At 32.2% G+C, this 17,780-nt stretch overlaps 1 protein-coding gene across 2 annotated transcripts; it reads left to right on the forward strand.

Annotated features, from left to right (window-relative positions):
- The first annotated feature begins 375 nt into the window (after positions 1 to 375).
- On the forward strand, positions 376 to 10,570 carry LOC126681135 (ubiquitin carboxyl-terminal hydrolase 8). 2 transcript variants are annotated; one of them, XM_050376542.2, is made up of 13 exons: positions 376 to 671; positions 935 to 1,180; positions 1,638 to 1,779; positions 3,164 to 3,223; positions 3,304 to 3,399; positions 4,779 to 5,126; positions 5,273 to 5,413; positions 5,554 to 5,724; positions 6,122 to 6,379; positions 6,477 to 6,625; positions 6,707 to 7,264; positions 8,673 to 8,946; positions 10,067 to 10,570. In XM_050376542.2, exons 1-13 carry the CDS (start codon positions 583 to 585, stop codon positions 10,181 to 10,183), a joined length of 2,649 nt encoding a protein of 882 aa, XP_050232499.1. In that variant the 5' UTR covers positions 376 to 582; the 3' UTR covers positions 10,184 to 10,570. The 2 variants fall into 2 exon arrangements, with proteins under 2 accessions (XP_050232499.1, XP_050232500.1); XM_050376543.2 differs by lacking the exon at positions 10,067 to 10,570 and adding an exon at positions 9,037 to 10,040.
- Positions 10,571 to 17,780: the final 7,210 nt, after the last annotated feature.

Genomic DNA, 17,780 nt, shown 5'->3' on the forward strand with positions numbered 1-17,780 from the left:
TATAAAAAAATTCTTACTTTTCTTATCATACCCTTATTTAATATAGAACCCATTTTTAATTTATTTTCAATTTACTCATTAGTAGATTTTAAATAGGGGTAATATAAAAAACTGACTGTATATTAGTTATTTTTTGAAAGTGGACAAAAGTTTTGGGATAATTTTTTTTTCAAAGTTAACAACTCTATTGGTACGTAAAAAATATAAAATACATAAAAGTACACTAGTATAAATAAGAAAGATATACTTTCTTATTTTATGTTCCACGTAAAAAAATAAATAATTATATTATATTGTATTATAATTTAATCAAACTAATGGTAAAATTATAAATATAAAAAATATTAATTTTTCCCTCCTTGAAATGAATCCTCTTCACATAAAAAAGAAGAAGAAAACTCCATCTCTCCCTTTCTTTTCTTTTTCTTTCTCTCTGTATTATATGCATTTTTCCGGCCCAAAAATAAGATTAGATGAGATACGTACATAGCTTAGCTTCATGATCTGCATCTTCTACTTGTAACCCCTTTATTTCTTCTCTCTCTACAATCACAGACACAAACACTCTTTGTCTCTCTACAAATGGAACCCAACAACGTTCAAAATAATGCTCAAGTTTCATCTGAAGATCTCTGCCAGTCCGACCAGCGTCTTTATTTTGTTCCTTACAGGTTATTAACTTTCCATTTAGCTGCCCATCTGGGTTCTCTCTAGTTTCTCTAAAGATGGGGTCTTTTGCCTTCAAACGTGAGATTAAACTGTTTAGGATTGGAATTTCAATTGTTTTTAATTGATGGGTATGTTTTGAAATGTTTCTAAGAACATTTTTACTCCATGTTTAATAGGAATTTTTTGTTTGTGAGATGATTTTATGATGTGGGTGTATCTGCATTTTGTAATTTGATTCAATGTGTGAATTGGTTTTTTGGTTTAGGTGGTGGATGGATGCCCAAGATTCAATTGAATCTGATGAGAAGAGGGGGGTTCTTTATACGGGTGCTTCCGGTTCTTCGTATGGGGGGCCTATGAAGCTTATCAACAACATTTTTAACTCGGATCTTGCGTTTAATTTGAGGAGAGAAGAGGAATCGCTGCAGAATGGCGAAAATGGCGAAGTTGGCGTCTCGGGGGGAGACTATGCGTTGGTTTCTGGTGAAATGTGGTTGAAGGCGCTTAAATGGTAAGCTTTCTGTATGTATCTTCTTGCCAATTGTTGTAAATGTAAGTCCCCAGGACCTTTGGAAAATTGATATTATTGTTTAAGAACTTGTGAGATTTGCATTGCGTGTAAGGACAACCTCTGAGTTCTTCTATGATGAGCATATAAGGAAAGATTTCTTTGATGTCAGCTGAGCGTTAGATGGCACGCAATATCAGTTTGCGAATAATGAAATGTTTGATTTTCTTGATATTCATGATTTGGTTAGCGAATATTGATATGTTTGATTTACACGGTCACCTTATGCTTAGTAACCTATAAAATCCCATACATGTGGAAATACACCTGATTACTTTTCTCCTTAATAGTGTAGTGATGGTATTGAGTTTGTCGATATTTTTAGTGCTTAAATGTTCTCTTTTTTTGACTATGAAATGAAGCTTGCTCAATGTAATTGTTTCTCTGGTTTGTTTTTCAGGCATAGTGACGCTAAAGTTGCATCCAAGGGTAGTAAAACCTTTTCTGCTGCAGAAGATGATATGTCAGATGTCTATCCGCTGCAGCTAAGGCTTTCTGTTTTGCGAGAAGTGAACTCATTAGGCGTTAAAATTAGCAAAAAGGTGTGTTCATTTTCCTGATCTGTGCTTTCCAGGTTGGATTTAGGCATGCAATGCTAGAACAGCTAAAATTTGCTATTGTCTAGGTTACATTAATTTGACCCATGCGGCATGCGCTATACATTTTGCAAATGATGAAAAATAGTTTTAACTTGTTAATGATGATTTATGATAAAATTGGGAACCTTATTCATCAAGGTCAGAGTTATTAGTTTAGAAGGAAAAATGATATTCATTGATAAACAAAGCAAGAGGCTGTGTGTGTTTAATAATAATTCATAAAAATGTTGTTTGTTATTAGAATTGTAGCATCTCAATGATAGTAGTTTGAGAATTAGAAATAATACCGCATTGGATGTATTTGACATTGCTGTCGAGAATAGCGCTCTTCCAAAATTAGAACTTTTTTTTTTATCAATTTTTTGAGTCTTGAAAACTGTTTAGAAAAAAAGGTTTAAATAGATTCTTTTTCTAAAAAATATGTAGGATAAGCAGTTTAGATATATTAAAAAATCTAAAACTCTGAAAGAACCTTTTTAACTCCAAATAGCAATCTTAAAAAGGCCCGTAGTATCTATCAAAATCACTATTGAAGTATCTGACAAGAAGCTTCATTGTCCGTGATCAATGTCATTTTCTGACAAGAAGCTTCATTGTCTGACGAGCACAAGCTCAACACATCAGCTCCATATTTTTTATTTTAACAAAAGCAGGACCATATCTTAGCTGATTGGATTATAGTAGAGTCCTATTTTCTACATAAAGCAAACTCGAAAAAGCATCCTTGTATTTGCTGGAAAATGAAGTCCTATCTTTATAATAGGTCACAAAGAGTTCCCTTTGATTGGAAGGAGAATACTCCATTGTTTATATAATCTCATGAAGAAATTGTGCATCAAAAACGCGCAACTAACTAGGTCCATGAATTATGCAGTTATGTATTAGGTATAAGTGATGAGGAGTACAATAATTATCATATGATTTAAGGCGCCAAAGAATCACAGCTTGTAACCTGGGTTGTAGCAGTTAATTTCTGTCGTCGTATGTGATATGGAATACAGACGTCGAGTGCATTACAAATTAATACTTGGGAGAATTAAAATTATCAAACCAGTCTCCTGTATATTAGAATTGATCTAGGATAACTGCATGTTTGCTTGTAATCTAACTTAGGGTGGTAAAAATAGATGATTTTTTTTTCTTCTGTAAAAGATATAACACATATGAAAAGAGAAGTTAACTTTTGCATAAATTTTGAACTTGGATATCTTCTTTCATAGTTTCCTTTGTAAATTTATAAAGATGGTATGTCTTGCGGTAGACCTCTTAGAATATTACTGCAAGCATATTATGGTCACTGTACAAAGATTTATTGTTCAATTTTCAGGACAATACAATTGAACTTTTCAGAAGAGCCTGCAAGATATTCAATGTTGATTCTGAGACGGTGAGTTCTATTTTTGTTCAATAGATTAAGGTTGTATTTTTCGAGCAGTAACAGTTGACTTTTTAACTTTTGTTGCACAGTTACGCCTATGGGACTTTTCAGGGCAAACAGCCCCATTTTTTGTAAATGAGAAAAGTAAATCCCCAAAAGACTCTCAGCGGCAATTGGATCAAGAGGTCAGTGGTAGTCTAACCGTTTACCTTATAATAACTTATTTTTTGGTTTGCTCCTGTTATTATTGATTAAAGCCTGGCTAATTGTAGACTTACGACTGGGTTAAAAAAAATCAACGAGATACAATATCTGCATGAGTTTACTAATCCCCATATATATTTGAACTGAAACTATTTTATCAGACTGCTCTTTGTAATTTCCTATTTAGCTTTTGTTGGCACTGGAAACCTATTAACTTTCATTTTTAACAGTATTCTCAGGATGTTTTATTTGCATAAATCAAGTCACGAATGCTGATCTTTACCTATTACAATTCTAAGCCTCATTGATATTTGATATGACTCGTCATTTTCAACAAATAAAATTAAATAGAATATTAAGGTTTGTCCTGTTACACCTTTTGGTTTTGACTTATGAAGTTACCGTGGTATATATATAATATTTCAAGACGTCAGTTCAAATTTATATTTATAATTTTTGTAGAAAAATAGAGAAAATTAGTAGCACAATGGCGCCAGTAGGTGTAGTGGCCATTGAAAATTTTAGAAGTCCCATCTTCTTTATTTTCTATCATTCACTCTAAATGACTTTCTGTTGACTGAAAGAGTTGCAGTATTACTTGGGAGCAATACCAGAGCCTTGTAATTAAGCTTGATACATTTTGCATCACATTTACAGCTGCTCAATACAGTCGACTGTTAAGACTTTTAGACGAGGATTGTGTCACAGGGCTCAAACTGCATTGAGTAGAAATCATGTCGGATCCAACTTCCAAGTATAAGGGACAGATTTCCTTTCATCTAGATAAGGACTGAGAGACCATCTAAAATACCAAAAATTTATTTATTGCATTTAATCCAGTTAAAATTTTAGCTGCATCCCTGTGCAGATCTGGACGATATAAGAACTAACCATCTCTTATAGTCCATAATGCTATGCAATGCTTTTTCTCTTTCTGCCGAGACGAGACTCCTCTCTAAGTAGACATTTTATTGATTGGGTTTGGTGTAACTAAAATTGCATGCCATCCACCTGTCTTAAGCATAAAGCCTTTATGGAAAGCTCTTCTGTGTTGACAAAATTCTCTTAAGATTTAAAAGAGAACATCTACATAGAAGTAGTTAAAGTGATGATTGGATGACACAGCTGTTTACAATTGATGACTGGATGTACTTATTGGTTGAGTAGAAATTCAAATTGCTGTCCAGTTTGAATGCATGTTAATGTTTTTGTCTACTTGGTCGCCAGGCATCTAGATGTTCACCTCAAATCATATATCTGTTTGGATGTTGGAATTAGTTATGGTTTATAGGCTGCTATATTTTGTAATTCTGTTAGATTACATTAGCTAAATTTTGTTGCTTTGTTATTTCCTTTACAGGTTCTCCTGGAGTTACAAGTTTATGGATTGTCAGATAACATGAAATGCAGAGAAGGGAGAAAGGATGATGCTGCATCACATTATAATGGGACAAATTCTTCTGGAACTTTACTTATGAATGGTAGTTCCGGCAGTATTACCACCAGTTTTTTCCGTAGTAATTCTTCAGCTCTGTTTGGAAAATCTGGAGAAACAGGCTCTTTGGGATTGACAGGATTGCAGAATCTTGGAAATACTTGCTTTATGAACAGTGCCATTCAGTGCCTAGCACACACACCAAAGCTTGTTGACTATTTTCTTGGAGATTATGGGAGGGAAATAAATCATGACAATCCATTGGGCATGGATGTATGTTTAAATATCTCAAATTTTCTAATATGAAAAATAAATCATTTGCTCTTGGAGTCAGCATTCTGTTGTAATAAGTTTTTATGCTGTCGTATAGAGTATCTGCTTTCTTATTCGATCTCTTAATAGCTACTTGTTTTCTACAGGGTGAAATTGCCCTAGCTTTTGGGGATTTATTGAGAAATTTATGGGCTCCTGGAGCAACTCCAGTTGCACCTAGAACGTTCAAGTCAAAGCTTTCTAGATTTGCTTCTCAATTTAGCGGATTTAATCAACATGATTCTCAGGTATTCTAAGTTTTCTTATTATAAAGATGGAGACTCTTTCTCTGGTTGTTGTCCAAAGAATTGCACTGTTGCATGTATCTCTTTTCTGAGTTAGGTGGCATATACCTTATTCTAAATTCAATGTATTTTTGTTGATAAAGGAACTCCTTGCTTTTTTGTTGGATGGTCTCCATGAGGATCTCAATCGCGTAAAAAAAAAGCCTTATGTTGAAGCCAAGGATGGAGAGGGTAGATTGGATGAAGAAGTTGCTGATGAATATTGGCAGAATCACGTGGCTCGCAACGACTCCATCATTGTTGATATCTGCCAAGTAGTATATCTATTTCTTCACGTTTCTCCTAAGTGTAGAGGTTTAATTTCATAAATTGTGTTTTTCAATTTTACTAAATTGCTGCTGAGCATTCCGTCACATAGGGTCGTATTTTTTTCTTTATTTATTTTATGTTGATTGAAAGCATCATCTTATGTTATGGGACTCAGAATGGCAGAACAAACTGATATTTACACATGGCTGACTTTATTGAGATTTTTAAATCTCTAATGTTGGTTTGATTTCTTGGAGGCTTTTGTTGAAATCGATTCCAATATCCTTCACAGATCTAAATCTAGGGTCCTGAACAGTTACTTTAAGTCTTCACATTGAGATTATAATTGCGGGATTTACTTGACCATCTGACCTTACACTTTGTGCTAAATTTAAATTGCAGGGTCAATATAAATCAACATTAGTATGTCCCGTTTGCAAGAAGGTGTCAGTTACATTTGATCCATTCATGTATGTGTCACTACCTTTACCTTCAACGAATACACGAACTATGACTTTGACAGTTGTGAGTACTGATGGAAGTAGCCAACCATCTCCATATACCATTTTTGTACCAAAGTATGGAAAGTGTGAAGATCTTACCCAAGCTTTAAGCATTGCATGTTCATTGGGGATTGATGAGACACTCTTGTTAGCAGAGGTGCTTTCCAGTTTTAATATAAAAGCAGGCTGGTTATACGCATATCTCGTCGTAGATGCTGTAATTTTGATGTCTGATTGTATATAGTCTCCTGCAGGTATACAATAACCGCATTATACGATATCTGGAGGAGCCATCTGATTCTTTATCATTAATTAGAGATGGTGACCGATTGGTTGCTTATCGATTAAAGAGGGAATTGGACAATGTCCCATTGGTTGTATTTATGCATCAGCATATGGAGGAGTAAGTTATTCTTTTTGTATCCCTTCTTTTTTGGGCACATAAGAATCCAGCAAGTATTCTAATTTATCTTACACTTTTCAGGCAGTATATCCTTGGGAAACACACTTCAAGTTGGAAGGCATTTGGGATTCCTCTTGTAGGACCAGTCTATGATCTCATCAATGGATCTGGCATCCACAACCTGTATCTAAAGTTGCTTAGTCCATTTCACGTACCATTTGATGATAATAAGGGCAATTTGGATACCGCAATTTGCACTGCAAATGAAGAAGTTACAGAAATGGAGGATAACAATGGTTCTGCTTTAGAAGGAAATGCAAGTTCTTCCACTCCAGAAGAGGCCAACTCACGCTCAAACAACGTACTACAGTTCTATTTAACAGATGAGAAGGGACTGGTCAAGGACATGATGATTGATATGAATGAGCCAGTACCAATGCAAGGAGCGCCCAAACGGTTAAATATCCTTGTATGTTGGCCTGAAAAACAGATTGAGCAGTATGATATTCGACTTCTTAGCTCATTATCAGAGGTTTACAAGTCTGGTTTTCTTGCAAAGAGACCCCAGGAATCCGTCTCTTTGTACAAGTGTCTTGAAGCATTTTTGAAGGAGGAACCTCTTGGACCAGATGACATGTGGTACGTATATAGTACTATTTTTTTTTTAATTTATAACATAAACGTGTGGTCAAAGTTTTAAAAAATATTTGAAAGTCATTGATTTAAATTGTTTTTATCATCTAGCAATGTGATTCTTTATTTCTTAAATTTCCATTTGGACGTAAAGCAGTCTTGTCCAAGGATTTTTCATGTTTTGAACTCATTACACTACAGAAGGAATGCTTTATAAATGGGGCTATTGCTTTATGTAAATTGAATTTATTTCGTCTGTCAGTTTGTTTTTCCTGGGTGCTCTTTTAATACTTTCTTAATTACATTCAATCTCACAGACACGATATTTTATTAGTTAATTCCATTGTCTTTGTAAAGTACTAGAAGGCTTATGTAGATGTACGACTTCAATTTTTTTTGATTTGGAAGTCACAGTTTAAATTACAAAAGTCTCCTAATTCCCTACATATGTGAAGAGATCACTGCATACATCTGACCCTTTACAGAGCACCGAACTGAGGCCTAATCATTTTAAATCTTGAAACAGGAAAAATTTAGAGATAATTACTGTTACCCCCGAGGTTAGGTCATAATTACTAGTTCATACACCTTTTAAAAAAAAAAGCATATTTTTCCTAAATATATGTTATTTAGCTATTTTCGCCTCCATTAAGTGCTGATATCACCAAAGGACTTAATTGTTAAAACTAAAGTTCAATTTAGTTTCTCAACTTATTTTTAGTATAAATTAGTCTAAAATTGAAATAAATTCTACTTTACAATAACACTAATTTTTCAAATATTCATCAATCTACATTTAACAGAGGGGGAATAGTGGGTAATTGATCCTGAAGATCACTAAACTTTCGAGTTTTTTCATTTCAGTCACTAAACTATTTTTTTTTTCCATTTTGATCACTGAACTTTCATTTTTTTTTCATTTTGGTATTTTCCAGCCAAAAATGCTTAGGTGGCAGCCAGAATTAATTTTTTTAACCTGAAAACTTGCCATATATGCATTATTTGATCTAAAAACTCATTTTTGAAGTGAAATTATGTATATGTGATAAATTTTCAAAGTAAAACTTGTAAAATCCGGTTATTACATGTCAACTTCCGGCTGCCACCTAAGCATTTTTGGCCTGAAATACCAAAATGAAAAAAGATGAAAGTTCAATGATCAAAATAAAAAAAAAATAGTTTAGTGACTAAAATGGAAAAACTTGAAAGTTCAGTGATCTTCATGATCAATTACCCGGGAATAGTTAAATAACTTAAAAAATGGGGTAAATATGCTTTAAAAAAAAGAAAGATGTATGGATTAATAATTATGATCTAACCCGAGGAGGTAATAGTATTATCTCAAAAAGTATGTTCTAACCATATCCGTTTTTCTACTTTTGGCTGATACTATCTACTATTATTTGTAATTTAGGTTCTGTCCGAGCTGCAAGAAGCACCGGCAAGCCAGTAAAAAGTTAGATCTTTGGAGACTGCCAGAGATTCTGGTTATTCATTTAAAGCGGTTCTCTTACACCCGATATATGAAGAACAAGCTTGAGGCTTATGTCGACTTCCCTGTTGATGATCTTGATTTGTCAGCATACATTTCCTACAAGAATGATCAATCATCTAATCGTTATATGCTTTATGCTATCAGTAATCACTATGGAAGCATGGGAGGAGGTCATTACACTGCATTTATCCATGTAAGTTGCATGTTTTCTCACATTATTCCTATATTTTTTGCCTTTTTAGTCTCGATTTTTAATAAGGACCTGGTTAACTTGTTATTCCAGTCCTCTCTTTTTCATGTCCCCTGAACACACACAAATAAACACTCAGAGATTCTTGTCATCACTGAACGAGTAAACAATGGTCTATATTCTGGGTTGTGCAAATATAGTTTATGTAGATGAAGCCTTCGACCGTATGACAGGGCATGCTGCTCCATGCATGCAGATGAAGTGACGTCAGGAAGGTCTTGTTTAATGAGTTTATCATTTTTTGCACTTTATAATAAAGTTCGCTACTGGCCTCTAGCTGTAGCCAAAACTAATAGCTTAACATTAGTTCAGACTCTAAAAAATAAGCCTGAAAGCAATAGGTCAACAAGCTACAGTATTTTACTTAAGAGTCTCAAAAAGTGACATGAGGAATATCAGAAACATGTTAGGAACCATTGCACCAAAAGTCAACCCAATCAATACTCTTGCTAGTAAAGCATTCTTTGCATCTTTTCACCAAGTTGTACATATGCAGATTGCTGCTATTAGTCAGTATCTGAAAAACCCTACTGCCTGCCTTTAGAATAGCCGTGGGAATATCCTGTTTCATGCAAGCTTGTGGTCATAAAAGATGCCCGGAAGTATCCCAGCAACAGAAGCATAAGATCCAGCAATAGCAGCAAAATCTGTAATCTGCATGCCCTTCCTGTTTATGACTACTTTTAATCGTGTTAGCAGTACTAGACCTATGCTTCTAGGCACCATAAGAATTTTTTCTTGCCATTTTACTGGTATGGTTTTCATTTAGTCCATGTTTTTGGGCGGAGGTCGGCGTAAAACATTTGGTAATGTGGCTGAGAATTTCATCAGCATTCACAACCTAAGCAGTAGTTAGTATTGCAACATCTTATTCTTTGTAGAATTTCATTGTCATTTCTTTTGTATGGATTTGCAGCAAATTGAATACTTTTCCTGGAAAAAGAAATAGGTTTTTGTTATATGACTATAGCGCAAAAGGATGAGGCTTAATCTAACTCATGACAGTTTATTGTATATATATATGACCTTATGTAGTTATCTTATGGTTGTTGTTTTGATGTAGCATGGGGGTGATCGGTGGTACGATTTTGACGACAGCCAAGTTCATCCAATTAGCCAGGATAAGATAAAGACATCGGCTGCTTATGTGCTTTTCTACAGAAGAGTTGTAGAAGCTTGACTTGGGAATAGAGTTACCAATTTGAAAGTAGATGGTTAGTAAATTTTTTAAACCATTTTTTTAATCTTTGGTTAGCATTGTGTGAGAGGGTAGCATTCTTTTGTTGTTGCATTATTTGGGTCAATTATATTAGAATTTCCAGTATGAATGGAAGGGAATGGGATTTATAAGGTTAACATAAAGTAGTAGATGCAGGAGATGATTGATTGTATCATAGAGACAGCTTAAGATACTAAAACGAACCTTTTTTTTTATATACTTGTAACCATTAGTGAGAGTGTTTTGGTAACCCATTATGAAACTCTACTTCTTGCTTACTCCTGTAATTCTTGTACCACTGATTCTTCAGATAATTTGATAGGCAATTTATTGGTTACTCTTACCGAATTAGTGTCTACCGCCTTTTTCTTCTTCTTTTCCCTTCTCTTGTGTTGATTACAAAATGCTTAAAGAACTAGGCACCAGCTTATGTAAACTTTATAAGTGTGGCTGGAATCTTTCAAGATAAAGTCCCTATGATCCGACTTTTTAATCACTGGTTTTAGGTTCGTTTGCTATTTCTAGCCTACAACATAAAAGACCATCTAAACACAACACTGAATAATTATTGCCGTTTAATGTCACAGTAAGAGTTGTAAGCATAGATATAAATAAATGGATTATTGGAAGGGAATAAGAAATTGGCAAGCTCGCATATAAAATTACACTTGTAATAATTTGCTAGTTTGGAGAACAGGCAGGATGCAAGATATTAAAAAAAATAAAAAAAATGGGGAAAGGGACGAATATGCCCCTAACATTTATAGTTAGGTTCAGATTTGCCCTTAATGTCTAATAAGGTTCAAAAAATCACCTAACGTTTTTAAAAAAGGACAGAAAACCCCTCTTTATAACGAAATGTTAACTTCTGTTAATATAATCTGACATGGACACTTATAATATTATGTGTTTTCTTCTTTTCATCTCACCTCGACACTCATTAAATAGACTCTGCAAATTAGAGGTGGCCACGGTTCATAACCCGGCGGTTCCGGTTCGAAACCGCCGGGTCACGGTTCAAAAAAAAGTGGAACCGGTCCGGAACCGCCTAAGAGACGGTTTCATGACGGTTCGGAATCGGACGGTTCCGGTTCCGGCTCCGGTTTAAGACGGTTTAGAAAAACAATTAAATATTAAATTAAATTTTAATTACTAAAAAATATAATTTAACAATAAAATAACTCACGGAGATAGTATTATAAGAAAATAAAGAATTTGAAAAAAATATATTAAAATATTAACCAAAAATTTAACTAAAACAAATATAACATATATTTTATTGTGAAAATAAAGATATTATATGATAAAGATATAATATGTATTTTAAATATATAATATATATTTTTTATCAACGGGTTTGACCCTTGAACCGCCGGTTCCGATCCGAAACCGCTGGTTCACGGTTCAACAAATTTGGATCCGACCCGAAACCGCCCTTTGTACGGTTCTAGGCCGGTTTTAGTCTGGTCCCGGGCTTGACCGGTTCCGGGCCGGGTTTGACCGGTTCCGATTCCGGGCCGGGTTTGACCGGTTCCGGGCCGGGTTTGACCGGGCCGGTTCCGGACTGGTTCACGGGCTGACCCGGCCCATGGCCACCTCTACTGCAAGTGTTGATCATCTTCCAAACAAAGACATCTAAGCAATTAACATGAAGCACTTGTAATGTGGTATTTTTAGGCTCTTCGGATATAGGGCATTGCACCTCAGATCGTGGTTTAGTCCTACGATTCTCTGTACGAGTATAGCCACGTTTTCCGATATTTGCACGCAGTGGGGATGAGGCAGCACATTGTCTATTTTATATGTCTTTCGCCTAGTATTCAGATAATATGAGATCAGTATCATGTATCATTTTTTAGATACCAAGATATTAACATTAACAATTTGTATATCATACTTATGGGATAACTACAAAACTAATCTAAAAAATCATTTAATTTATAAAAATATATACTTAGTCAAAAAAATTCAACTTTACCTATAAACTAAAAAACTTTACATAATTTATGTACTTTTTTTTACTATAAAAAATATATTTTTGATATATGTTTGATACATATTTTATACATTATTAATACATCTCTGATACAGTATGTAAAAAGTGAAATAACCTATTTCCTATTTTTGTAATTTGTTTTCCGTTTCTTTCTGTTTTTTTGTAATTTTCCCTAAACCTATGGTGCATCATCAATTACAAGACAAATACAAAGCTGATGGTGGATTAATATTCAAGTTCAAAGTTCCAGTTCCAATTGTAAAATTGACGGCAACCATTGAAAAATTGATTATCTTGACATACACGAAGAGGATGATGATGAGTTAGAACTCGAAGAAATAAAAATAAATCACTGAAAATATATGAAAAAGGTGGTTCGTCATAGTGTTTGCTTAATGAATTTTTTTAATATTCTCTAAACTTTTTCTTCATTTGTTTCCTCAGAATCGTTCTTTTTTGTATGAGTTAGGAATTTTAAAATCATTTCAATGAGAATGTGATTCCCCTTTCAATGTGAATCATCCATTTCAAATTTCAAATTTTCACTTATGAAAATGAGCTTTTTATTTCTATGGAAATGTAATTAAAATTTAACTAAACATTTTAATAAATAAATAATGTATAATTAACTTAAAACATTTTATTTAAAAGAAGCAAAGAGTTAAAAATTAATAAAAATTTACAATATTTTTCATATCATTTAGATAATTTATTTTAATACAATATATTAATAAAATATAAAAATTAAAATTGAACCTCATTCTCATCCATAGAAGTATATATTCAGTTCAAACTGAACCAAATGTAATAAAAATACTGCATTTTCAAAATTGAACCGAAATTTTAAGATTTTAAATTTTCCAAATCAAACCGGACCATTTGTTTTGGTAAGTTTTATTATTTGATTATTTTGGTTATATTTATATTGAAATTTCACAAAAACATTAATGCACAAAACCAAACTGAACTATAAATATTATTTATTGAAAAAATATTAAATTGTTCTGAATTAACATGTTTAATTTTCAAACCGAGTCGAACCAAAATTTCAAGGATGCAAATTTTTAAAGTCGGTCCTGACTCCTCGATTCAATCGGGTTTTTGATTAGGCCAGTTATTTTGACTCAATTATTTTTGGAACTTAACTAAAAAAAGGTTTCTGTCCAAAATCGAACCAAACTAAACTAAAAACTTGATTTTCTATGATATCGAACCCAACAAATTCAATTGTTTTTTTGGTCTGGTTCAACTATTTCAAGTTGGTTTAAATTATACATATGTGTGTATAAAATACTAAAATATTGTCATACTAAAGCCGAATCAAACCAAAAAATTGATATAATAATCTCAAACAAGAGCGAAATGAATCAAAAAAAATTCTATTTTTTAAAATTCGAATAGAATAATATTTTTTTGTTTTATAACGAACCGAACTAAAATTTTAAAAATTTAAGGGTTAATGTCAAAAAAAATCACGAACTTTACACGTTTTCTCATTTTAATCACGTAGTTTAACTTTTCTCATTTTTATACACGAACTACCACTTTTTTCTCAAATTCATACACGGTGATGAGGTGACACTCATTTATTGGTGCAAAATGACATCCATCTCAGCAAATTACACCAATGGAATCGTGACACCTCAGCATCGTGTATGAATTTGAGAAAAAATGGTAGTTCGTGAATGAAAATGAGAAAATTGAAACCGCGTAATTAAAATGAGAAAACGTGTAAAATTTGTGAATTTTTATGACATTAACCCAAAATTTAAATGTAGGACATAGTACATGATTGAGACAAGTCATCAATTGGAATGTGCGATTTTGATCCACTAGCTTATCTATTGAGGGGCATCATTTGCTCTGCATCAAGTAGGAGGATTTCGATTAATTATAAGAGTGGCATTGACTAAAAAGACTTGTGTTAGGTTTGAATAGGTGGAGATCTTTGAAGCAACCGAACGATATGCTAGGGAGCTTGGTTACATTGAGTTCTTACAGATTGATAAGTTGAAATATTAGCAGAATTTGAAGTATTAGACAATGATTTAGATAATATAGTTTAAGTTAAATGATTTTTCAAGCTTCTCTTTACTTTAGGTTGCAGCCTATAAGCTACTTCAACCAACCTATGCTTAGCAAATAACCCCAAAATGAAAAGGCAAGAAAATGGAGTTTGTACAAATTCTAAAGCGTTAATTATACAAGATTTGTTTAATTAATTACTAAACATTGATTGTAACTCGCTAACTGTATTATTTATGAGACTATTAGGCAAATAGCATTTTTATTTCATAGGATGTTAAGATGTTATCATCATTTCTAAACTTTAATCCCAAAGTCCCAGAACTTTACAGTTTTTGTTTCGTTCGTTTCGATACTATTTTCACTTTATACTCAGTCCTTATACTAACAAAATGACACTAAAATGTTCCGAAATGGACGGAAAATGAGACGCGAGTTCCAAACGTTGTTACGTTAAACAAAATTACTATTTTATTTACTTCGTCTCTCTACTTTGCCTGTTTGATTTGCTTCGTCCCTCTATATCTTCAACCTTTGCTAGATCAATTTTCAATTGAAATTCCTCTTAATTTTGTTATTATGACTAGCACTCCGACATTCTTTATTTGCACACAACCAAATTATAGTTTAATTCAATTTAAAAACTAAGGAAGAAATTGAAAATGGAAAAATATTACATTAAAAGATCAAAAAAATAAATTGATTACCTAGATCAGTAAAGATACACCATTAAATAGACAATTAAGAGATGAATGCAATCAACTGCAAGGCGCATATAAGTTGTTAAGGCGCTATCTAGTTTTAAGTGAGGTTGCGGGTTCAAACCGTACTCATATATGCAGCCGTTTAAAATTTGGAGTCAGAGTTTGCCTTCCGTAAGTGACCAACACGGCTCGAGAGTGAGATTAATCTGAATATGAAAGATTTAAATATTCCTTTTCATAGTTGTCCGTTTAAAAAACCTCATGAACTCTGTAATAAACATAAAAAAGAGATGAATTCAATCAAATGCAAATAGATCGTGAGAGTTTAATTTTTTTTAAATCCCAAATAAACATGATCACTTATTAAATATTTGAAATTATTCAAACAAAATAAAAAATAAATCCATGTTGTAGGAAGGCTAATACCGTAGTAATTATAATTTTTCATTCTACCAAGATAAACAAAGTAATCATGTAAATAAAATAAAAAAAAGTGAATTGTTTTTTAATAGCAAGCTACACACAGGCGGATGCAAGTACAAGAGGATAAAACAAATAAAAAATAAACCATAAACAAAACATTTCAATGCTGCATGTCAACCAAAGATACGACATGGGAACCAAAATTGTAGTATTTATAAATTTTAAATTAAAAATTATCGAGTATAAATTAGAGTTCTAACTAATTAAAGTAATTTTTTTATTAAGATACACATAACTTTTTTGAGCTTGACGACGTAAAAAATCAAAAACGTTATCGTTTATGCAATTTAACATGAATTTTAAATTTTGGCAAATTAATACACCGGCTTTTGATTTTTTTACAATTTTAACGCCGAACAATTTTCCGTTAAAAACATGCTAATGTTAACACCAAAACTGTGGTTATTCTGGTGTACACATCAGCCTTTTTTTGACGAAAAACAGCTTGGTGTCTAAAATTGTAAAAAAACTGATAGTTCATGTTTAATTTGTCAAATTAAAGTTCGTATTAAATTTGCTAAATACGCTAAAGTTCGTAATTTTTTTTATGCTGCTAAGTCACTTTTTTTATTCGTTATACTAAATTTTTAAAGTACATATTTGTTTAATAATTTATTCAAAAGTTTAAGTTAAAATGCACCAAAAATCACCAACTTTAGCGTGTTGGTGATATTTAACATAATCTTTTAATTTAAAAAAAAATACATGAACTTTCAAAATTTTGCAATTAAAGACACGGGCGCCGTTTTGGATGTAAAATGACACTATTTTTCAAAGGAAAACACACGTGGTCTTAATTGCAAAAAAATTGGAAAGTTCATGTTAAATATGCCAAAATTAAAAGACTATGTTAAATATCAAAAACACGCGAAAGTTTGTGATTTTTGGTGCATTTAAGCCAAAAATTTATAATTAATTTATGCATATATTTTTGTTGAATTATATTTAGTTCAAATGGTATAAGCGCCAGTGGCGGATCCAAGAATTCTGTATGGTGGGGTCCATATATATAAAAATTGCTTTTTAGCGAAGTAAAAAATGGTCGCTAAAACCGGTCGCAATTAATCAATATGAAAGGGAAATTTCCATCGTCAGCGGTCGCAATTGGCTCCGCCATAAAAGACTTTTAGGACCGGAAAAAAATATAAATTTTAAACTAAAAAAAATATAACATTTAAATTAAATAACATCCAAATAATTATGTCTTTTATACTATTCTCAATGACTTTTCATATTTTAATTTAAATCATTATTCATCTATCAAATATCTTTTTAAATTTATGCTACTAAATAATTATTCAACCACATATTATTAATTATATATTTTTTAATAGTTTATTAACATGATTTATTAAAAAATATTTATAAATAGATTAAATTTAAATAATTAATTGAAGAAATTTTTTTAATTTAATATTTATTAATAAAAAATACATACCTCAACAATTGTTTTAATTAGTTTTTTTTTTCGAATTAATTAGATTGTTTCGAATTTTAATTTTAAAGTTTAATAGCGGTCAATTCATACCACAATAGTCTATTGTCCATAATCCATTCATCTTTATTATCACATTTAATTTTTAGGCTATAAAGTGATAGCATGTTAGGATTAGAGTAAAAAATGCTTTTCACCTAATTATCTCCGTAAGTCTAGGTAATTTTTTTCCCCAAAAAAAGGATGGGGTCCATGGACCCCACCCTAATATACATGGATCCGCCCCTGATAAGCGCTGAGCAGTAAATTGATAAGTCATGGGTTCGATCCTCTCACAAGCGCTCCCCTTTCCCAAATTAAAAAAAAATATATTAAAACATTATTAAAAAATATTTTATTAATATTTAATTAAAAATATTAGGTAGGGACAAAATAAATAAACCACACGAAAATTTTCTTAAAGCCATTTTTATTAGTATTAGTGTTAGTGAAGTATGTTCTAGAGCCATACTTCAATGAATGATTGTATTAAATTAATTCCAAAGGCTAAAATATATATTTTATTGAATTAGTAAGTGTTCATTAATTTGATGTGTTTATTAATTTGACTAAGTATTCGTCTATTATATATTGTCCTTGGTCACGTTGTTGAAGAATATAGTCTTATGTGTTAAGAATATGCGTGATATTTTTTTTTTATACACGTGATCTAAATAATCGTTCACGATCTATGGGGTCCTATGAATCGAGCATCATATTATCCCAGATCGGCACCTATGTTTATTCTCCAGATTAGTAAAGAGTTACTAATGAGTGGAGGTAGCAATTCACTTTCTATTCGATGGAGATTGAAATTTTTTGGATTAGCTGGATTTCTTCTTTTTTCTCCTATGCTCAATTGTCGGTTCTTATTAA

This window comes from Mercurialis annua, linkage group LG5 (assembly GCF_937616625.2).
Source record: "Mercurialis annua linkage group LG5, ddMerAnnu1.2, whole genome shotgun sequence".
Classification (NCBI taxonomy): domain Eukaryota; kingdom Viridiplantae; phylum Streptophyta; class Magnoliopsida; order Malpighiales; family Euphorbiaceae; genus Mercurialis; species Mercurialis annua.